The 23,850-nt window shown below is 42.5% G+C and overlaps 1 protein-coding gene across 1 annotated transcript; it reads left to right on the top strand.

Moving 5' to 3' along the window:
* Positions 1-2,539: 2,539 nt before the first annotated feature.
* Positions 2,540-23,850, top strand: LOC122700325 (zinc finger protein 883-like). The gene is made up of 8 exons (XM_043913127.1): positions 2,540-2,550; positions 4,233-4,358; positions 4,872-4,951; positions 15,290-15,348; positions 16,763-16,889; positions 20,657-20,752; positions 21,476-21,555; positions 22,249-23,850. Exons 1-8 carry the CDS (start codon positions 2,540-2,542, stop codon positions 23,692-23,694), a joined length of 2,025 nt encoding a protein of 674 aa, XP_043769062.1. The 3' UTR covers positions 23,695-23,850.

Here is a 23,850-nt window from a genome sequence, read left to right as displayed (position 1 = left end):
CTCATTAGCCAGATTGCTCTCTCTTCACTTCAGTCCTGCAGCAGAAAGAAGAAAACTACTGGCTTGCTAATTCCCTGAGTGGGATAAGCATGTGGCCTTTCCTCTTACCTCTCTTAGCCCAGGTTGGCCAAATGCCCAACAGCAGAGATAGTCGTCCTTTATGGAGTACCACTCCCTTATCAAGGAAGCAGTCTCCCAAAATGAGCCATTTCTGCTCATCTTCATGGTTGTTGCTACTCCTCCTATTGACTTGGAAGTGTCGCTTAATTGGATCTTTTTTTAAACTCAGCAATGTTTTTGTTTTTTTTTTTTTTTTTGGTGATGTATTTTGTAATGTGTGTGTATGTTCAGTCGCTCAGTCATGTCCGACTCTTTTTGACCCCATGAGTTGTAGCCTTCCAGGCTTCTCTGTCCATGGGATTTTCCAGGCCAGAATACTGGAGTGGGTAGCCTTTCCCTTCTCCAGGGGATCTTCCCCACTCAGGGATCGAACCCAGGTCTCCTGCATTGCAGGCAGATTCTTTACTAGCTGAGCCACCAGGGAAGCCCAAGAATACTGGAGTGGGTAGCCTATCCCTCTCCAGCGGATCTTCCCGACCAAACCGGGGTCTCCTGCATTGTAGGCGGATTCTTTCCCAACTGAGCTATCAAGAAATATTTTATAATACATATTAAAATATTTGGCTTGGCCAAAAAGTTCATTCAAGGGACTTTCCTGGTGGCCTAGTGGCTAAGACTCACAGCTCCCAATGCAAGGGGTCTAAGTTCCACTCACGGTCAGGAACTAGATCCCACATGCCGTGACTAAGACTCAATGAAGTCAAATAAATAAAAAATAAATATATACATTTTTTAAAGTTCATTCGGGTTTTTCCATAACATCTTATAGAAAAACCCAAACAAACTTTTTGGCCAAGCAAAAAATATAGTCTTTAAAATACTGTCTGCATGCTGTTTTGGAAACACTAATGAGTACATCTCTACAGTTTCTAGATTTTTGCATCAGGAGCACCTGTTCAGGTGGCTTCCTCTGACACCCCTGCTGGGGCCAGGGTTCTTGATTTGGGGCTCTTCTCATTTGTGGCACTCACCTATGACTGTACTGAGATCCAAGACTCTTGTGATTATTTGATGATGAAAGGCCATTTGGCTCTGAAAAATGCAATTACAAGAGAACGGTTTTTGCTGAGCATAACAACACAGTGCCAGACCCTAATAGGAGCTGATAACGTATTACTGATGTGAGTCAAGAAACTGTTCCAACCCATGAGTTAGCTGCCATAATGATTTATGACCACAGTAGAGGTGAAGCGGTCTTCCCTGGTGGCTCAGACGGTAAAGAATCTGCCTGCAATGTAGGAGACCTGGGTTCCACCTCTGGGTTGGGATGATCCCCTGGAGAAGGGAATGGCTACCCACACCAGTATTCTTGCCTCGGAAATCCCATGGACAGAGGAGCCTGGCGAGCTACAGTCCATGGGGTGGCAAAAAGTCGAACAGGACTGAGCGACTAACACTTTCACCTAAAACCAGTGACTAGAGGCAATGGTTTGCTGGGAAGTCAGTAAAAGACCTGATTTGTACCACTGATGGATTTGCGGGGGGGCGGGGGTGGAGCAGCCATGGTGGAGTATTGGAGATGCAGTGATCTTAGTTCCCCACCAGGGATGGAACGCACGCCCTCTGCATTGGGAGCACAGACACCTAACCATGGGACCAGCAGGGAAATCCCAACCTTGGTCGATTTTGGAGGTGTAAATTCTCCGATGATAAGTTCAAGCTACCGGTCCCTGAAGGCAGAGTTGGAAAGAGCTCTGTGATCCACTCTGAGGGGTGGACTTCACCACTGAGGATTCCTTCATCTTCAAACTCTAAGCTTATTCATGCCTCAAGGATTTTATATCAGCATCTCTGGCATTTCTCTCTTTTGAAATGTCTTCTTCCAGATCTTCCCACAGTTGGCTTTTGTAACTCAGATTGTCAATTTTTTTAAAAAAGCCACTACTTCAAATGTTAGTAATTACTGAATGACTTTACTAAAGCAGACAACTGCAACAGGAAGAAAGGCTTAGTTAACTGTCTCAGGGAAGGAGTGGAGCAACAAAGCTTTAATTTGCAGAAGCCTAGGCTTCCCTGGAGAGACTTCCTGGTGGCTCAGACGGTAAAGCGTCTGTCTACAATGCAGGAGACCTGGGCTCGATCCCTGGGTTGGGAAGATCTCCTGGAGAAGGAAATGGCAAACTATTCTGGTGTTCTTGCCTGGAAAATCCCGTGGACAGAGGAGCCTGGTAGGCTACAGCCCCATGGGGTCGCAAAGAGTCGGACCCGACTGAGCGACTTCACTTTCACTTTCAGGCTTCCCTGGTGGCTCAGATGGTAAAGAATCTGCCTGCAGTGTAGGAAACCTGGGTTCGATCCCTGGGTCAGAAAGATCCCCTGGAGAAGGGAATGGCAGCCCACTGGAGTATTCTTGCCTGGAGAATCTCATGGACAGAGGAACCTGGCGGGCTACAACCCACGGGGTTGCAAACAGTCGAAAATGACTGACGAGTAACACACAGGACTGGAGACGGAAGGAGAGAGGGAGGGGCTCGTTGAAAACTAGTTTGTGGGCGGGGCTGGGGCTGGGGTGGGGCTGGGAACGAGGGTGGGGTGGGCTGTGTAAGTGCAAGGTGGAGTAGGGGAGTGTCTTGAAACTTAACAAACTGTTTTAAATAATTGCAGTATAGATTTAGAAAAAAAGATTTCAATAACAGGAAAAGATGAGGCAGGAAAAGATGAGGCAGGAAATGTTTGTCGTCAGGCACATTGAGGAGGGGTGGGGATTGACAGTAGAGCAAACAAGTTACAGTACTGGCGGTGGTGGACTGGTGGTGGTGGTAGTGATGATTTAGTCGCTAAGTCGTGTTTGACTCTTGAGACACCATAGACTGTAGCCCGCCAGGCTCCTTTGTCCATGGGATTTCCCAGGCAAGAGTACTGGAGTGGGTTGTCATTTCCTTCTCCAGAATATCTTCCCCCAACTCAGGGACTGAATCCAGGCCTCGCACATCCTCTGAGTCACCAGGGAAGCCCTTTATCTGCATTATCACCCTTCAACAAAGAACAACCTGCATTATTATTATTTTACTTGAGGACAGGAACACATGACTTTTACATAATTTTTATCAGGCCCAGGGCTAGAGAGAGTAAAGTCAGATTTGAATGCATTAAGTGAAACTCCATTCACAAGGCTGCTGCTGCTGCTGCTAAGTCACTTCAGTCGTGTCCGACTCTGCGCGACCCCATAGACGGCTCCCCCGTCCCTGGGATTCTCCAGGCAAGAACACTGGAGTGGGTTGCCATTTCCTTCTCCAAAGCGTGAAAGTGAAAAGTGAAAGTGAAGTCGCTCAGTCATGTCCGACTCTTCGCGACCCCATGGACTGCAGCCTACCAGGCTCCTCTGTCCACGGAATTTTCCAGGCAAGTGTACTGGAGTGGGTTGCCATTGCCGCACCTAAACCTATTCTTTTCTGCCAAGCCAACCTGCATTCAGGGAGCTGAATTTAGGAGAAAGGCAAACTCTATATGGGGCTTCCCTTGTGGCTCAGCTGGTAAAGAATCTGCCTCCAATGCGCGAGACCTGGGTTCAATCCCTAGGTTGGGACGATCCCCTGGAGAAGGAACTGCTACCGACTCCAGTATTCTGGTCACAAAGAGTCAGACACGACTGGGCGACTTTCACTTTAAACACTCTATATATGGAAGAATTGACTGAAATTTCTCACAAATAAAGGTTCTCACTGTCTTAAGTCAATCCAGCCTAGGTTGCGTGAAACCTTGGTTGTGTCAAGGTCTCCACAGGAGCTTCATCTTCCCAAAGAGTGTCTCTGTTCAACTACTACCAGTCATTCAGGTATGCCATTACCATTTACTTTTCTTCTAGCATTCACTATCTACAAAAGCCGTCTTACTTACTCGATTTTCCTGTGTATGTGTAGCGTTTCTGTTTTTTGTTTGTTTGTTTTTTACATTCTTGGTATTCAGAATAGTGCATGGTATACAGTAATACTCAATAAACATTAGTTCAATGAATGAAAATTATTCTGTAAAAATGCACAATTTATTTTTAAAATACGCAACAATTTAGACTTCCGTAGGCAGCGAACCATTCTATAGAAGTTACTGAATGCAATCGACCCTGGGATCTGCAGATCCGCAATCAGTCGAATCTGCAGTTGCGGAATCCGTAGAATCAGAGTGGTTGGCGATTGGTCGAATCTGCAGTTGCGGAACCCGCAGTTCCGGAACCGCAGAAGCGGAACCCTGCAGATGCGGAACCCTGCAGATGCGGAACTCGCTGAATCCGAGGACAGGATGTAAATTACACCGTGTTCCAGAGGGCCTCGAATATTCCTGGCTTTTGGTGTGGGTGGAGTGGTGGTCTTGGAATCAGTCCACCGCAGATACCAGGGAGGGCTGAACTTGCTTGTTTACTTGACAATTAAAAGGAATAATTAGGGTAAACAGGCTTTCCTTGTAACTCAGTTAGTAAAGAATCTGCCTGCTAGGCAGGAGACCCGGGTTTGATTCCTGGGTTGGGAAGATACCCTGGAGAAGGAAATAGCAACCCACTCCAATAGTCTTGCCTGGAGAATCCCATGGACAGAGGAGCCTGGTAGGCTACAATCTATGGGGTCGAAAGAGTCGGACACACGACTTAGCGACTAAACCACCACCATTAGGGTAAACGGGGCGTACTTTTTGGTTTAACAATAATCCAATATAAAGTTCACTGTGTAAACCTGGTCAAAGAGAACAAGGCGTGTCTTCTAATCCTTTAGCCCTTTTAGTTGTATTATAAAGTTCGGTGACCTTGTGCGTTTCTCCAGACAGAAAGCTTGCGGTAACCGAGAAGTACGGCCTGGCCCAAGCCCTTACCTCGCTGACCTGTGGATTTCTGTGTCTTTTGGTGAGTAATGAATAAGAACTTGTAGCACGGGCTCCCCACAGCGCTTCACTTTGTAAGATAATTTCTAACTTGCAGAATATTTTTCTCTTGATGGTGGGCATCTGGGTGCATTTAAGGTTGAGATGTCTTGTGAAATGAAATTTTTCAATTATTTATGTTGCATGAGCATCCAGTGAAAGAAGTGCACAATGTGAGAGTTGTGAGTTTTTAAGTTTTATTTGGGGCAAAGTGAAGACTATAGCCTAGGAGACCACCTCTCATATATTGCTAAAGAACTACTCCCAAAAGGTAGGGGGGAGGTCAGCGTGATTTTGGTGAAGGGATATACCTGCCATCAAGCAACATTTTGGCAGAGGGTTGCTACTAGTCATGAGGAGCAGATGTCTCTGTTAATTATTTTAGTCCTTTTTAAATAAAAGAAAATGCAAGGGGACTTCCCTGGTAGTCCTTCTACTGCAGGAGGTGTGTGTGTTTGATCACTGGTCGGGTAACTAAGATCCCACATGCCACTGTGGTGTGGCCAAAAAAAAAAAAAAAATGATAATACAAGAAATTGGGCTCATAAAATCTTCTTCTAAAGAATATCTAAAGTCCTGTTCTGCCAGTTTTTCCAGGAGCATGGAGCTCCTCGTTCCTGAACTCTGCTCTGAACTCCTTTCAGGGTGTGTTGAAGGTCAGCCACTGCAGTGGCTAGTGACTTCATCCTTACAGAGGTAGATGTAAGGATGTAGTTTTTCATCCACATAGGTTTTGTTCACAGAATGTCAGAATGGGCAATTTATTACCTTTTAACCATAAGTTCTCCTGTTAAGGTCAGCTGTATGCTCCCAGGTGGCACAGTGGTAAAGAATCTGCCTGCCAAAAGAATGAAGGAGATGTGGGTTCAATCCTAGGTCAAACAGAAGGAAATGGCAACCCACTCCAGTATTCTTGCCTGAAAAATCCCATCAGAGGAGCCTGGCGGGCTGCAAACAGTCCAGGGGGGTCTCAGAGTCAGACGCGACTGAGTGACTGAGCACACACATTGTTCTTTTCAAGAGAGCTCAGCTCACATGACAGCCCCCAGCACTTGAAAGTTAAGAGATCCTTGAAAAAGTGATGCAAATTTCATTAAGGTCCTACCTGGAACTGGAGTTCAGTTGATTCTATACGGAAGAAGTTTTGACCTAGTGTGGTGTTCATTAAGTATTTATTATCCCCCAAAGGAGATAAAACACAATAAAGACAAATTAGGCATCTGCTTTGGCTTTAAATGCAAGGGATTTGGTTATAAAATAGCATTCTTTTACAGAATTTCTTTTTTTTTTTTTGTGACCGTGCAGCTTTTGTGTGGAGTCTTAACCACTGGACCACCAGGAAAGCCCCTTTATAGAATTTTATGCTTCCTTTACTTAAATAGAATTCACATTATTTAAACAACTCACTAACAAGCTTCTTGTTTTTATTATTTATTGCATACGTTTTAGTAATTCTTGTCATTTAGTCACTAAATTTAGTGTGATTGGAAGATAATTGCTATGTTGGTTTCTGCCACACAACAACTTGAATCAGTAATAACTGTATGTATAGCCCCTCCCTCTTGAGTCTTCCTCCCACTCCCCTCCCAACCCACTCCTCTAGGTTATCATAGACCGCGAGGCTGGGCTTCCTGCATTTTCTTTTTTAATTTTAAAAACTTTTTTTATTTTATTATTTCTTTTTGGCTGCACTGGGTGGGTCTTCTTTGCTGCAAGTCGGCTCCTCTCTAGTTGTGGTCCATAGGCTTCTTGTTGCAGTGGCTTCTTTTGTGGAGATGGGCTCTGGAGCACTGACTCAGTAGTTGTGGCCCATGGGTTTAGTTCCTCTGTGGCATGTGGAATCTTCCTGAACCGGAGATTAAACCCATGTCTGCTGCTTTAGCAGGCAAATTCTTAACCTCTGGACCACCAGGGCAGTCCCCTGAGTTGTTTGTTTTTTTTTTTTTAATTTTTTATTTGGCTTCACCAAGTCTTAGTTGCAGCATGTGGGGATCTAGTTCCCTGACCAAGGATCGAACCTGCTCTGAGAACACAGAGTCTTAGCCACTGGGCCACCAAGGAAGTCCCTTCCTAAATGAGAGCATGTCAGTGGAGGACTCAATCAAAGGGTTCATTAAGCCTCTTGGAAAAAAGTTACTGAAGCCCCAATGCACAATCTAGAAAATGACTAGGATACAAACAGGCAATGGGCTAAGCATGGGGGGAGGGGGGGAGTGAACATTTTAGCCTGAGGACTCTGCACATGCAAAATCCCTGTAGCAGCTAAAATCCCTGGATTGTACCATGAAGTGAGCAAGACAAGACATGGCTGAAAAAGAAGCAAGAGGGGAGGAAATTGAATTAGATTGCAGAAGCCCCAGCCACATGACTTGTCTTGAAAACAAGTTCAAGGTTTAATTTAAGACAGGTGGAAAGCCATTATGAGCAGGGGCACAACTATTATAGACTTGTGTTTAGCAGAGCTAGCTGTGTGGTAAGGATGGAGTACAAAAGGACAAGCTTGACTGTCAGAGAAAAGATGAAGGATTAGTAGTAGGGTTTAGGAATGAGTGACACTAATCTAGACTTGATGGTTGCAAAGTAGAAAAAAGTGATGACTTGGGGGAGAGATGAAGGCTGGAATCCATACTCATTAATTTCTTCACACTCAGAATGCTTTACAATGTAGCTAGTGATGTGCTAGTGACTGGATATAGATGGTTTTTTAAATATATGTTTATAGTTATTTCTATTTATTATTTGGCTGCACTGCATCTTAGCTATGGCATGCAGGATCTTCAGTCTTTGTTGTGGCATGTGATATCTTTAGTTGAAGCATGCGAACTCTTAGTTGTGTCTTGTGAGATCTAGTTCCCTTACCAGGGATCAAACCCGGGCCCACTGCAATGGCAGCTCAGGGTTTTAGCCACTGTGCCGCCAGGGAAGTCCTCAGGTATATGGTTTTAATGAGGCCACTCTCTTGAACATTGGGCTTCCCAGGTGGCAAAGTGGTAAAGAATCCACCTGTCAAGGCAGAAGATGCAGGTGATGCAGATCGATCCCTGGGTCAGGAAGATCCCCTGGAGCAGGAAAGGGCAACCCACTCCAGTATTCTTGCCTGAGAAGTCCATGGACAGAGAAACCTGGCGGGCTACAGTCAACCGGGGGTTGCAAAGATTCAGACTCGACTGAGCATGCATGCATACACTCTTGGACATTAGATCTAGTGGAAGAGAGAGAACATAAGCAAGCAAAGAACAAATATATGATTACAAATTGTGCTGAGGGCTACATAGGAAAAATAGAGCTCTTAGACAAAAAGAGATTGGCTTTATATTAAATATGGTGCTCACAATAAAGTTGATTCTGAGAAAATGACATTTACATGGACAGAAAAATAACAAAGGAAATATTATCCATGTGTCGGGAAGAGAGAAGAGTTTAGTTGGAATTTTCTCTGGAGGGAGCACCATTGAAGAAATGATTAGATATGGGTGGAGACAGGGTGTGTCTTGGATTAGCCTGTCAATTTGTGCTGTGTGGTAGGGTGGAGAAGTCTACAAAAGAATGGTTTTAGGTTTCCGGTAATTGCTGCCTTTAGGGGATGGGGTAGAGAGTGCGCCCATATTTTTAAATTTCTTTGGCTGTTATGGACTGAGGGAGAGAAGTCTAGGATTCTGTGTGGTTTTTTTAAGTTTTGTTTAAGTTTTGTTTATTTTTATTATTTTTTAAAATTTATTTATTTGACTGTTCTGGGTCTTAGTTGTGGCATGTAGGATCTTTGTTTGCAGCATGTAGGATCTAGTTCCCTGACCAGGGATCAAACCCTCGACCCCCTGCATTGAGAGCATAGAGTCTTAGCTACTAGACCACTAGGGAAGTCCCTTTATTATTTTTGACTGCCCTGGGTCTTTGCTGCTGTGTGTGGGCTTTCTATAGTTGTAGTGCTTGGGCTTCTCATTGAGATGACTTCTCTTGTGGAACACAGGCCCTAGGGCACTCGGGCTTCAATAATTGTACCTCCGGGGCTCTAGAGCACCAGCTCAGTAGTTGTGGCTATAGGCGTAGTTAGCTGACTTCCCTGGTGCCTCAGATGGTAAAGCACCTGCCTACGATGTGGGAGACCTGGGTTCAATCCCTGTGTCAGGAAGATCCTCTGGAGAAGGAAATGGCAACCCACTCTAGTACTCTTGCCTGGAAAATCCCATGGACAGAGGAGCCTGGTAGGCCACAGTCCATGGGGTCGCAGAGTCGGACACGACTGAGTGACTAAACTAAACTATAGGCTTAGTTGCTCTGCTCCACAGCAAGTGGAATCTTCCCTGGATCAGGGATTGAACCCATGTCCCCAGTATTGGCAGGTGGATTCTTAACCACTGGACCACCAGGGAAGCCCTCTGTGGGTTTTGTTGTTTTTTCTTCTCTGGGCTTTAATTGAGTTCAGCCCACAGGAAGGGGGAAGGGCTTATCAATTAATCTTTAGTTTCAATTCATTATAGCTGTGGGGTGGGGTAAAGGTATGTGATACCAGTGATACCTTCTATGTGCTGTGAATACCTAGTACTAGTACTCCAAGGCACTAGTACTCCTTGCTGAGAGTGCAGATGTTTGAAGTAAAAACTCTTTTTGGAAGAGATGATAAATTCAGTCTGATAAATTTCATCAGAGGTGCCTACAAAAATTTTAGATGGCCACAGTTGAAAAAGCAGCAGAATATATGGGTCCTAAAGATAAAATTTGAGTTCTCTAACTGGAGATTTGGGTGTCATGAGCATAGAGATGGAATTTAATTTCAAAGGAATGCATAGATGTGGAAGGCACAGAATAAGGTGAGAGATGAGGGCCAGGACTGCGCCTTGAGAACAGTCAACAGTGGGAAAGGAGCAGGCCAATGAGTCCAGAGAAATAAGATGCCAAGCAGGAGATGTCACAGAGCCTATGATAGAGGCTGATTTATAGAGGAAAGTAGTGATAGGATTTTTCCGTTTGGTCAGCTAAGTCATGGAGAAGGAAATGGCAGTCCACTCCAATTTTCTTGCCTGGAAACTTCCGTGGACAGAGGAACCTCGTGGGCTATACAGTTCATGAGGTCGAAAAGAGTTGGACACAACTGAGCTGCTGAGCTTGTTAAGTCAAAAACAAAATGACATTCACTGGATTGATTCTCTTAAATCCTTGGCAGCCTTGGTAGAGCAGTGTCAGTGAAGCGATGGTGAGGTAGAAACTAGGTTGGAGTGTAATTAAGAGAAGTAAGGAAATGGGGAGAATGTGAGGATAGACTATTCTTTTTAAAAAATATTTATTTGGTTGCTCCAGGTCTTAGTTGCAGCATGTGGGATCACATTTCCTAACCAGGGATCGAACCACCTGCACTGGGAGCTTGGGTCTTAGCCCCTGGACCCCCAGGGAAGTCCCTGGCGATACTCTTCTTTCAAACAATTTGATGGACAAAAGGAGAAGAGATTGAGCAGTAACTGGAGGGCTAAGTGGGTTCTAAGCTATGAATTCATTTCAAGATGGGAGATCTTTTTTCTTTGAATTGATTAAGAAGCCTTATTTAGAAAGAAGAGATGCAAGCCAATATGCATTAGAAAATAAAAGGTAACCTTTGGAAAATGTACAAAAAGTCACTTAACTATTATTTTTTTTTTTGGCCGTACCCAATGGCATAGGGGATCTTCCCCAACCAGGGATGAAACCCTCACCACCTGCAGTGAAATCACATACTCTTAACCATTGGACCAGGGAAGACCAACGGTCACTTAAGATAACACTCAAACTTTGCAAAAAATTATAAAGGGAAAAGATTAGCCAGGAAAATACCTGTCTCCAAGCACATGTACTCATTTTTTAAAAAAAAAAATTCTTTTCCATTATGGTTTCTCATAGGATATTGAATATGGTTCCCTATGCTGTACAATAGGACCTTGTGGTAAGATGGGAGATCTTTGATTATATTTCAATGTTAAAAGTCTGAGTACAGGACTTCCCTGGTGGTCCAGTGGTTAGGAATCCACCTGCCAATGTAGGGGACATGGGTTTGGTCCCTGGTCAGGGAAGATTCCACATGCCTCAGGGCAACTGAGCCTGAGTACAACAGCTACTGAGCCTGCATGCCCTAGAGCCTGCTGTCTGCAGCAGGAGAAGCCACCATAATGAGAAGCCCACCCACCGCAACTAGAGATTAGCACCTGCTCACTGAAACTAGAGACAGTCCATACAGCAGCAAAGACCCAACACAGCCAAAAATCAGTACAAATTTTTTAAACAGTATGAGTTCAGTGGAGTAGAAGTTGATGGTAATGGAAAAGAACAAAGGAACAACTAATACAGCAAGCTTTCTGAGAAGGTAAGAAGGGATTATTCCAGTGGTTTGCAACCAGGAAATTTTGCCCCCTGAAGGACATTTGCCAATACCCCTTTCACAACTTGAGGGGATACTACTGACATTTTCTTGACCTCAGCTGGTAAAGAATCCGCCTGCAATGCAGGAGACCCTGGTTCAATTCCTGGGTCTGGAAGACCCGCTGAAGAAGGGATAGGCTACCCACTACAGTATTCTTGGGCTTTTCTGATAGCTCAGCTGGTAAAGAATCTGCCTGCAATGCTGGAGACATGGGTTTGATACCTGGGTTGGGAAGATGCCCTGGATAAGGGAACAGCTACCCACTCCACTATTCTGGCCTGGAGAATTCCATGGACTTTATAGTCCATGGGGTCGCAAAGAGTCGGACATAATTGAGCGACTTTCTCTTTCACTTTTGGGCTTCCCTGGTGGTTCAGATGGTAAAGAATCCACCTGCAATGTTGGAGACCTGGGTTCGATCCCTGGATTGGGAAGATGTCCTGGAGAAGGAAATGGCATCCCACTCCAGTATTCCTGCCTGAAAATCCCATGGAAAGAGGAGCCTTGCAGGCTACAGTCCATGTGGTCACAAAGAGTCAGACATGACTGAGCGACTTCACCTGCTACTGACATCTAATGGGTAGGGTCCAGGGATGCTACTAAGCATCCTACAATGCACAGGGTAGTACCCTCATAACAGTAAAGCCTTTTCTTTCTCAGTTGCTTCAGTCATGTCCGACTCTTTGACACCCTATGGACTATAGCCCACCAGGCTCCTCTGTCCATGGGTTTTCCCAGGCAAGAATACTGGAGTGGGTTGCCATGCCCTCCTCCAGGGGATCTTCCTGACCCAGGGATCAAACCTGCATCGCCTGCATAAAAGATGTTGACTTTTAGATAAGAAGGCAGACATATCTTCACCTGCAAAGTGAAAGAAACCATGACGCTGTGGAACGACGTTTGAACTGGTGGTAACAAGATGAAAAATCCTTCTTATCATTGTTACAGTTGTTCTGCAAAGTAAGATGTAATATCATTTGTTTATTTACTTTTGATAGCATTGATTCTTCATCACTGTGCACAGGCTTTCCCTAGTTGCAGCGAGCGGGGGCTATTCTTAGTTGCAGTGCATGAACTTGTCCTTGTGGTAGTTTCTCTTGTTGCAGAGCACAGGCTCTTAGTTCCCCAACCAAGGATCGAACTCACACCCCCTGCACTGAAAGAGCAGAGTCTTACCCACTAGACTACCAGGCTTCAGTAGTTGAGGCTCATGGGCTGTAAAGCACAGTCTCAGTAGTTCTCACCTGGAACCTTCTCAGATCAGGCATGGAACCTGCCAATGTCCCCTGCATTGGCAGGTAGATTCTATACACTGTGCCACCAGGGAAGTTCCAAGATCATGTGTTACTGAAGAGACAAAGTTGAGACCATATGAAATTCAAAATCTTGGAGGAATTTTGGAAAGGTCTTTAGATAATTAGGAGATTAAATCCCCTGTGGGGCTTTTCCTTTAGTGTTGAGGGCCCACTTAGAGTATGGAACTCAAAATTTTTAGTGATTCTCTTGTATTTTATTGGATAGGAATTACCCAGGCAGAATAGACAGATGATATTATGATTCCTCAGAGAGAAATTTGGTGTTTTGGAAAACATATTATTGAAGTGATGGACCATGACATTCTGTACACAGTGCCAAGAAAATGAGGATTATAATAGCAATATGGTGGAAGTATGGATGGCTTGGAAGCTTATGTGAGGCAGGAGAGAAGATGCAGTGCAGCCAAAAAAGAGAACAAGTGAAAGTATACCTGCTGTGTTTATAAAGTGGGAGGTTTGACTTTTTGCCTTTGTAGAAAACAAGAATCTCAGGTAACGATAAATTCAAGATATATGATTGGGATGTGGAAGCCATGGATTGGATGTTTGCTAGTTTATACCCACGAACATGGAATCATCTTGAATTAGAGCAGGCATAAGAGTTAATGTTTTATTCCTCTTTTTTAAAAAAAATTTTAGCCATGCCACGCAGCATGTGGGATCTTAGTTCTCCAACCAGGGATTGAACTCATACCCCCTGCATTGAAAGTGCAGAATCTTAACCACTGGACCACCAGAAAAGTCCAGGGATAGAGTTAAAATGAAAAATGGGAGTTAGGTGCCAGTGACTTTAATGAGTCAAGTCTATGTTTGGTGCTAATTCAGGTGAGAAGACTGTAAAGTGCCTCAGAGGAGATGGATTTTTTTTTTATATGGGATTTTTGATAAGCGATGGGTAATGTGGTTTGGTAATGATAATGTGAAGGATGGGCTTCCCAGGTGGCTCAGTAGTAAAGAATCCTGCCAAGCAGGAGATGCTGGTTCAATCCCCGGGTCAGGAAGATCCCCTGGAGAAGGAAATGGCAACCCACTCCAGGATTCTTGCCTAGAAATCCCATGGACAGGGGAAGCCTGGCGGGCTATCGTCCATGGGGTCACGAAGAGTGGGACACGACTTAGTGACTAAACAACAATGTGAAGAATGTACGTTAGGGATGGGAGAGACCAAGAACAGCCCTCACGTTGCTTTGAGGTGATGTGTGGCATGCAAAACAAAGACCCAGGACCAAAGACGGCTGAGTCTGAAAGGAGCACATACAGAATGCACAGTGATCAAATTGTCCCAAGTGCAAAGGAGAAACAGAAAGCTTGTGAATGCTTTTAATATTTCTTTATTCCAGAGCCCTGCCTGGAGTGGATCAGAGAGGCATAAGAGGAGCTTCCAGGTTCTCCTGGCTGCTATCTGAGCATACTTACGACTCACAAACTTACAAAATGGCAACCCCACATCTGTCCACTATATTTGGTAAGTCCCTAGGGTAGATTCACTTCACCAGGATTAAGTGGGCTCAGCACCTTAGAGCGGGCTCAAAATAAAGGATTTGAGGAGTCACAGGGGACTGGAAGAAGGGCTGGAATGAAAGGAGGTACACATGGAGCTCCTCGAACCCTTCGAGCCCCAGAATTGTTCATGTCAGATTCAGTGCCCTTTGGGATTTTAGAGGAAGGACGTATATGCATGGTGGGGAGAGGGAAGAAAATTTAAGGGTGATACTTCTTTTTCATCAATTTGTTTTATAAAGCTGGGAAAGATAACAACTCAACCTTTGTGAATTTCAATTTCCTTGTTAAGAAAATTGAGAAGATAAACCCATTTCTCATGGGTATCAAAGCACCCTATTATCTTTTTTTAATTGAAGTGCAGTTGATTTACAGGGTTGTATTAGTTGTATTAGGGTATACCAAAGTGATTCAGTGATACATGATTTCTTTTTCATATACTTTTTCATTATGCTATGCTTTAAAGTAAGACCTTGTTTGTTGTTTATATACTTTATATATAGTTGTTTGTATCTGTTAATCCCACACTCCTAATTTATCCCTCCCCAACCCCCTTTCCCCTTTGGTAACCATAAGTTTAATTTCTATATCTATGAGTTTGTTTCATAAATAAGTTTGTGTCATATTTTAGATTCCACATGTAAATGACATCATATGATATTTGTCTTTTTGTTTCTTTTTTTTTTTTTTTCTTGTTTGAACATTCCATTCAATTTATTGGAATTTTTTAAATTTTTTTATTTATTTTTTGTTTTTTTATTTTTTATTAGTTGGAGGCTAGTCTTTTTGTTTCTGACTTACTTTACTTAATATGATCTCTAGGCTCATCCACATTGCTGCAAATGGCATTGTTTCATTCTTTTCCATGGCTGAGTAGTATTCCATTGTATATATTACCGCATCTTTATCCATTCGTCTGTCAATGGATATTTAGGTTGCTTCCATGTCTTGGCTGTTGTGAGTAGAAAGCGCCTATTTTCTGACTCTGGTGGAGCTGGTGCGTGCGTGTGTGTGTGTGTGACTCAAGTGAGGTCAGACAACTTCTACGCTTGAAAACATTGCGATGATATATATGCCTACATGCTCATGTCATCCTCCCCTCTCACTCTGCCTGTTCTAGACCCTTCCTGTGCCCATGAAGGGACCACAGAGACGGGAAACTTCCGCTCTTGGTTACAGGTGAGTCAAGAATTATTTTCTTTCTCCTAAAATGCATTCCTGTCCCCTGGGGTGAATGCATCTCCTTCAGTACTCTGGAGCCTCACAACTCAACCTGCATTTTGGAACTTCTGATAGTGGTTCAAGGACTTCTGAAAAAAAATTATTCTACCCCACTACTTAACAGGTTTTTTTTTTTTTCCAGGCATCTCTTTTGCTTAGTGCAGTTGGTAAAAGAAGTAAAAAGTAAAAGAAAATAAAAATAGAAAAAAATAAGAAAAAAGAAAAAGTTAGGACATTTTTAAATAAAAAGAAAAATATAATATTGTCTTAGTCTCAAAAATGATGCATTGAAATGTGGTGCTGGAAAAGACTCTTGAGAGTCCCTTGACTGCAAGAAGATCAAATCAGTCAATCCTAAAGGAAATCAATCCTGAATATTCATTGAAAGTGAAAGTCACTCAGTCGTGTCTGACTCTTTGAGATCCCATGGACTGTACAGTCTATGGAATTCTCCAGGCCAGAATACCGGAGTGGGTAGCCTTTCCCTTCTCCAGGGGATCTTCCCAACTCAGGGATCGAACCCAGGTCTCCTGCACTGCTGGCAGGTTCTTTACCAGCTGAGCCACAAGGGAAGCCCCATTCATTGAAGGAACTGATGCTAAAACTGAAGCTCCAATACTTTGGCTACCTGATACAAAGAACCGACTCATTGGAAGAGACTCTGATGCTGGGAGAGATTGAAGGCAGAAGGAGAAGAGGGCGGCAGAGGATGAGATGGTTAGACAGCATCATCGACTCAATGGACATGAACTTGAGAAAACTCCAGGAGATAGTGAAGGACAGAGAAGCCTGGTGCTACAGTGCATGGGGTTGCAAAGAGTTGGACACAGCTTAGCAACTGAACAACAACAGTGTCAAAAGTAATAATAATTTTGAAAAATAATTTTTTTTAATTTAGGAAGTATTTCTTTCGTTCTTGCAATGTTTTCAGGTCTCTATTTGACACTGAAGATAGAAGAGAATAAAATTGTGGAAGTTCTCAGGCTAGGAGTAGAGAGATACATTTCATCATAAATTCTTAAGATTCCTTAAGGAGTGAGCATGAATAGAGAAGGGAAGATTCTGAGAATTGAGTCCTGGGGTTTTGTTTTGTTTTGGCCATGCTGTGCCACATGTGGGACCCTAGTTTCCCAACTAGGTATTGAACCCATGCCCCCTGAATTGGGAGTGGGGATTCTTAAACATTAGACCACCAAGGAAGTCCTTGAATGCTGGATTAAATGAAGAGTCCTCAGAATCTAGACTTACGAAAGTGAGGTAAAGACCATGAAGTAAACAGGTCTTTCATCTCCAGTGCTGTTACCCATGATCCTCTTCCACAGAACACTGTGGGATTGGTGACTGGTTGACCCGAGATACGTTGTTATTTTAGAACTCAATCACCTTTGAGGATGTGGCCATAAACTTCACCCAGAAGGAGTGGGCACTGCTGAATTCATCTCAGAGAAGGCTGTACAAAGATGTGATGCTGGAGACCTATAGAAACTTGGCTTCACTGGGTAAGGCTGACACAATCCCTTAATTTATTTTATTGAGTTTGAGCATGGGTTTCTTGGGTGATTAAGGCTTGTGATACAGATACAGGCTTTTAAAAAATTTACTCATTCATGTATTTATGGCTATGCTGAGTCTTTGCTGTGCATGGGCTTTTCTCTAGTTGGGGCAAACAGGGGCTACTCTTCATTCCCCTAGTGCAGAGCACAGTTCTAGGTACAAGGGCTCAGTAGTTATGGCACTTGGGCTTAGCTGCTCCAAGGTATATGGGATCTTCCTGGACCAAGGGTCGAACCTGTGTTCCCTGCATTGGCAGGTAGATTCCCAATCACTGGACCTCCAGGGAAGTCCTGTAGGTTTTTATTTTTAAGAAAAATAACTGTATTGAGGTATAATTCACATACCATAATTCATTCATTTAAAGTGTACAAAACTAAGCTTTTTAAAGTGGTTTTTTTTTCAGAGTTGTACATCCATCACCACTGTCTCATTCCAAAACATTTTCATTAACCTGCCTACAGGGTGTTTCAGTCCTTTCTGCCTTCAGTCCCTGATAACTCACCTACTTTTGTTCTCTATAGATTTCCCTATTCAGCATTTCATATTAATGGGATCATACCATGTGTTGTCTTTTATGACTTACTTTTTTTCACTTAGCATAATGTTTTCAGGGTTCATCCATGTTGTAGTATATGTCAGTACTTGTAGCCTATTCATTGCTGAATAATATTCTCTTGCATAGATTTACCATATTTTGTTTATCTATCAGTTGATGGACATTTGGATTTTTGACACTTGTTATTACAAATAATGGGATTCCTGGGTGGCTCAGTGGTAAAGAATCCTCCTATCAGTGCAGGAGACACAAGAGATGTGGGTTCAATCCCTGAGTCCAGAAGATCCCCTGAAGAAGGGAATAGTAACCTACTCCAGTATTCTTGCCTAAAGAATTGCACGGACAGAGGAGCCTGATGGGCTACAGTCTCAAAGAGTCAGACACAACTTAACAACAAAACAACAACCAAATAATGCTGTTGCAAACATTCGCATACAAGTTTTTGTGTGGACAAACATTGTCATTTATCTTGGGTATATGCCCAAGAGTAAAATTGCTGGGTTATTTGGTAACTTCATACTTTATATCTTTAGGCACTGCTAAACTGTTTTCCAAACTGGCTGTGTCATTTTACATTCCCTCCAGTAATATATGTTGATTCCAAATTCTCCATAGTTTCTTACCAACACTTATTTCCTGTTTTTTGATGATAGTAGTTGTGAAATGGAATTTCACTGTGCTTCAGATTTGTATTTGCCTAATGACTAGTGATGTTGAGCCCACATCCTCTGCACTGGAAGGTGGATTCTTAACCACTGGACCACCAGATAAATCCCAGATTTCCTCATTCTTTGCCTGATCTCCTGACACCAGGTTATGGTGAAGAAAAATACAGCATTTGTTGCAGGGTGCCAAGCAAGAGAGTGGGAGAAAAGCCTCAGATCCACTCCAGCTTGGTCTTTGAATTAGGGTTTGTTTGGTTTTTTTTAAAGAGGAATTAAAAAGAGACTAGGATTAATTACTCAATATCCTGTGACATTTCTCTGACTTTTCTTAATCATAGTTTTGGGAGTCAGGATGTCTCTGGTTTAAGATTCTGTGGCTGGGTGGTCCATGCCTTCAGGGTCAGTTAGCTCATCTTGCTCTGGAGGAGAAAAACCTGAGTTTGTACACTAATGATGATTTCCATAATAGCAGTTTTAGTACATTAATGATGCTACCAAAAACAGCAATTTTAGTCATTTGACTGATTGATTACTGTTCAGTTAGCATAGGATTGAGGTCAGAGGGGATAAAAGAACAGGAATAAAGTTTTGGATAGAGTGATTAATCATAAACTTGGTAAGGGAACTCAGTTTTAGGGAAATTTGGTTTCATTGCTGGCTTTTATTGTTTTCTTGTTGGTGCTTATTTGTTTAGTGACTTTACTAGATGAATGCCACAGATTCTGTATTCTCTGCAGTGTGCAGCCACGGAGTTTTCTTATTTTTTTTTTTAAGTATTTAATTTTTAAAAGCCTGGCTTTGGGGAAGTCACTAGCTGGTCATTATAATTTAGTAGTCCACCAATGATTGGTAAAAAGATTTTCTTAAGTGCCTTGCCTGTATCTTTTGTTTTGTTTTGTTTTGTTTTTAAAAGATGTATTTATTTATTGGCTATGGTGGGTCTTTGTTGCTGTATGTGGGCTCTCTCTAGTTGTGAACAGGGCCAATTTGCGTTGTATGTGGATTTCTCAGTGTTGTGGCTTCTCTTGTTGTAGGGCACAGGCTCTTGAGAGCTCTGGTTTTGGTAGTGGGAGCACGTGGACTCAGTAGTTGCTTGCGGCTCAGTGGCTCAGAGCACTCAGGCTTAGTTATCCTGCGGCATGTGGTATCTTCCCAGACCAGGGACTGAACCAGTGTCGTCTGCATTGCAAGGTGTATTCTTAACCGCTGGACCACCAGGGAAGCCCCTTGCGTTTATCTCTTCCACCTCTTGCCAAGGGGACCTATGGGAGAAGTCACAGCTTTAAGCTTCAGGCAAGTTATGAGACAGGCTTAGCTTTCGCTTTCTGCTTAGACTTGGACAGGGTCTTGAAGTCCACCAAAGGACTTGGGATTTAATCTTTCCTAGATATTTCCTGAGTATGTGCATAACTTTGCTCATGCACACAGCCTTTTAGATCCTCAGGAACTTGTTGGGAGCTTTTCAAAGTTCCCTGTGGTTGTCTAGTTCTTACTCTTCTCTAAAACTCCCAGCCTGTCTTCTGCTCTCCCCAAGTGAAATCAGAGCCTTAAGCATCCGGGGCTGTAACTAGCAGGTTGCAAGTGTGAATAATGCCTTGGGGTTAAGGACTTTTTTTTTTCAGTCTGTTAATCTAGGCTCTGAGTAAATCAAATAGCCACACCACCCTGAGTATGGAGATTTTCTAAGGAGCTGCAAGTTTAGAAAACAAAAATATTGACTGTGTTCTATGGTTCTTTTTTTTTTTTTAGAAGTTTTTTTCCTCTTGTATTAGTAATTATCTATGTTCAATTTCTTCTTTCCTTCCTCCCTTTCTTTCTTTTTTTTTTCTTCCCATTTTTATTAGTTGGCGGCTAATTACTTTACAGTATTATAGTGGTTTTTGTCATACATTGACATGGTTCTTTTAACAGAGCTCCCAAAGAGGTCAGACCACCTCTGTTGACTACAGAACTTCTGGCGTTGGCCACTATGCCACTGAGCTAGGGAGAGTGAAGGGATGAAATAATTCTTTTCTAAGTTTTATTTATTTATTTGGCTGCATTGGCCCTTAGTTGCAGCACGAGGGATCTTTTGTTGCGTCTCACAGACTCTGTAGTTGCAGTGTACAGGCTTAGGTGCTCTGCAGCATGTGGAATCTTAGTTCCCTGACTAGGAATCAAACTGCATCTCCTGTATTGCAAGGTGAATTCTTAACCACTGGACCCCCAGGGAAGTCCCCGGTGGGGCTTCTAAAAATAGCCTGAAAATGTCACATACCCTGTTCATTTACCAAGGTTCAATGATTTCTCTAGACAGTTTTCCATTTGTGGAAAGTTGATCTCCCAAATGCTTTACTTTTGCTTTCTCTGTTAGAAGTTTATCATCATTTTGCTCTCTGTAATGTCACAATTGTCAATCTTCAGAACCTCAGACCAAGTTCTTGCCACAGTTTGATGATAGTTTTTGTCATGCACTGCATGGCCCTCTCATATGTATCATCCCCAATTATAGGATATCAACTCAGCAAACCTCCTCTCATCACCCATCTGGAGCAGGAAGATGAAATGAAGATAGTAGAGCGAAGAATTCACCAAGATACCTGTTCATGTGAGCACCAGGCATATATGAATGTCTTGCCTACAAGATCTGTTTGGGGTGAAGGAAAAGGTGCATTATGAAATGTCAATCAGGAGACTTTAAAAAATAACCCCTTTTATTTAAGGAGAAAGCTGAGACCCTTTGGTGTGAACTTCCTTATGTAGTTTCAGCTTTCCCTAATCTTTCACTTTTTGCCTTTCATTTCATACTTTCCTGTGCTCTGAAAGAACTGTCTTGATTTTTAATATTTACATTTCAAATCATTGTCTGATTCTTCCCATTTTGCATCTGTAATAATGGCTTGTCAACAACATGACTTTCAATCAAGACAGAATGATTCCTTAGTAAATTACATGAAATCCTAAACCATGTAAATGTCATCAGTTTCACCGTAAATGGATTTTTCTTTCATATTGTCTTCCTGAGTCTAGGATCCATATTTGAAGAGAAATCCACATGGGGCTTACTATTTTGGTCATCATCCCACAATGTTATTTAGTTAATTAATTTTTATTGGCATAATAGTTAATTTACAATGCTGTGTTAGTTTCTGCCGTGCAGCAAAGTCAGTCAACGATAGATATATCCATGCTTAGATTCTATTCCCATGCAGGTCATATAGGATCATGAGGTTACGTTTCCCATCTGTTTCAGATTGGGGTTGGGCATTACCTGTTTTTGTCAATATATGGTCACCATGTCTTTTCCAAAACTTTTCCCTACTTTGTTCAGATAAGATGACTCGCCTTAAAACCAAAGGACCACAGCAAGAACAAGGTATTTTGGAGAAATATACACTCAATGACAAGAAGGTAAGATTCACATGGGATAATTTCTTGTCCTCACCTTAGAAGTTCAGAATCCTATAAGATAGAGAAGAACCAGAGCAGGGTTCCCCAATCCCTGAGCCACGGACTGCTACCAGTCTGCACTGCAGGAGGTAAGTGATGGGTGACCCCATTGCTCACATTGCCACCTGATCTCTGCCCCTGTCAGATCAGTGGCAGCGTAATAACTATAATGCACTTAAATTATTCCCAAAACCATCCCCACCCCCATCCATGGAAAAATTATATTCCACAAAAACCAGTCTCTGGTGCAAAAAAGGTTGGGGACTGCTAGACTACAGGGTAATCCAAGTGATATCACACTTATTTCACCAACAGAAAGCAGAAGCTACTAAGTTTTCATTTGAAGGAAACTCATAACAATCCCTAATGTAAATATTTCCATAATGGGATTAGATACTAAATGTTTAAGATATCATTCACCCTAAGGCAGTTTTATCTTAAATCTGTTGAAGAAACTTTAGTGGGATCCATCTGGTATAGCAGTCCGCTTATTCAAGCTAATAAATTCAGTCAGAAACTGCATATTCACTGAGAAAATATGAAACTCTGATGCTAATAAAGTGCTTGTTAGACATGTCAGAATTTATGCTGGGGGAGAGTCTCAGTCATGAACATGATAAATCTCATGATCATAATTCATATTTTAATCATTAGGAACAAACTCTTGGAGGCAATACCATTCAATGCAGAGAAATTGTTGAAACCTTGAGTGTGAAATCTAGCATTATTCAGAATAAGAGAATTTACCCAGGCAAGAAACTCCATCAATACCCTGACTCTGCAGAAGCCCTTGGTGAATCTTCACATCTCAAGTCACATGAGAGACTTCTTCCTCAGAAAAAATCATACAACTGTGAAACAGATGAAAATTCCTTCATCAGGAGCTCTAACTTAGCCAGCCACAAGAGACAACATACAGGAGAGGGATCCTATGAATGCAGTGACTGTGGGAAAGTCTTAAATTCAATCTCACATCTTAAGAAGCATGAGAAAACTCACATTAGAGAGACACCTTTTGAGTGTAGTCAGTGTGGTAAAGTATTACAGAGCCATGGGTCCATTAAGTTGCACATGAGAACCCACACTGGAGAAAAACCATTCAAGTGTGATCAGTGCGGGAAGTCCTTCACCTCAAGCTCTTATCTTACACGTCACAAGAGAATTCATACTGGAGAGAAGCCCTATGCATGCCATGACTGTGGAAAAACCTTCCGAGATAGCTCACTTCTCAGACAGCATGCAAGGACTCATTCAGGAGAAAAACCCTACAAATGTAATCAATGCAACAAAACCTTCAGTAGAAACGCTAGGCTTATCATGCACCAGATAACACATACTGGAGAGAAACCCTATAAATGCAATGATTGTGGAAGAACCTTTAGTGTTCTCCTATACTTTAAACAACATAAGAAAATCCACACTGGAGAGATAGTCACTGAATGTAGCCTCTGTGGTAAAGCCCTAAAGAGTGAGGCATCTCTTAAGACACATATGAGGATACATACTGGAGAGAAACCTTACAAGTGTAATCAGTGTGGGAAAGCTTTTAGGCTGAGCTCCAACCTTACCACACATAAGAAAATTCATACTGGAGAGAAACCCTGTAAGTGCAATGACTGTGGGAAAGCCTTCAGGGATCGCTCATGCCTTAAAGAACATGCGAGAATTCACACTGGAGAAAAACCCTTTACCTGTAATCAGTGTGGAAGAGCCTTCAGAGTGAAATCTTTCCTCATGTTACATAAGAAAAATCACATGAAAATGAAGTATGAATGTAAGGAATGTGGGAAAACCTTCAGTGGTCTCTTATCTCATGGGAGGCATATGAAAATCCATACCAGGGCCAAGAAGCCTTTTAAGTGCAGTGAATGTGGAAAAGCTTTTAGCAGACATGTTTCCCTTACAGTACACATGAGAACTCACACAGGGGAGAAACCCTATGAGTGTAATCAATGTGGAAAATCCTTCAGTGTAAAGTGTAATCTCACTGTGCACAAAAGAATACATACTGGAGAAAAACCCTATAATTGCAAGATCTGTGGGCACAGTTTCAGTAAACCCTTACCCTTTCAGCGTCACGAGAGAACTCATGCTCAATAAGTCCCTTTTGATGACATACATGTAAAGTAGCTTTCAGGGAACTCTCAATCTTTAAGGCATACAACAAAATGCTAAGTGGAAAGAACTGGTTTTGAATAATGTGAGAAGGCCTCTGAATAATGCGTATATGGGAGAAACCTAAGTTACGCAATGACT

Source organism: Cervus elaphus, chromosome 9 (assembly GCF_910594005.1).
Source record: "Cervus elaphus chromosome 9, mCerEla1.1, whole genome shotgun sequence".
In the NCBI taxonomy this organism is placed as follows: Eukaryota; Metazoa; Chordata; class Mammalia; order Artiodactyla; family Cervidae; genus Cervus; species Cervus elaphus.
This window is presented reverse-complemented; position numbering and strand designations above follow the sequence as displayed.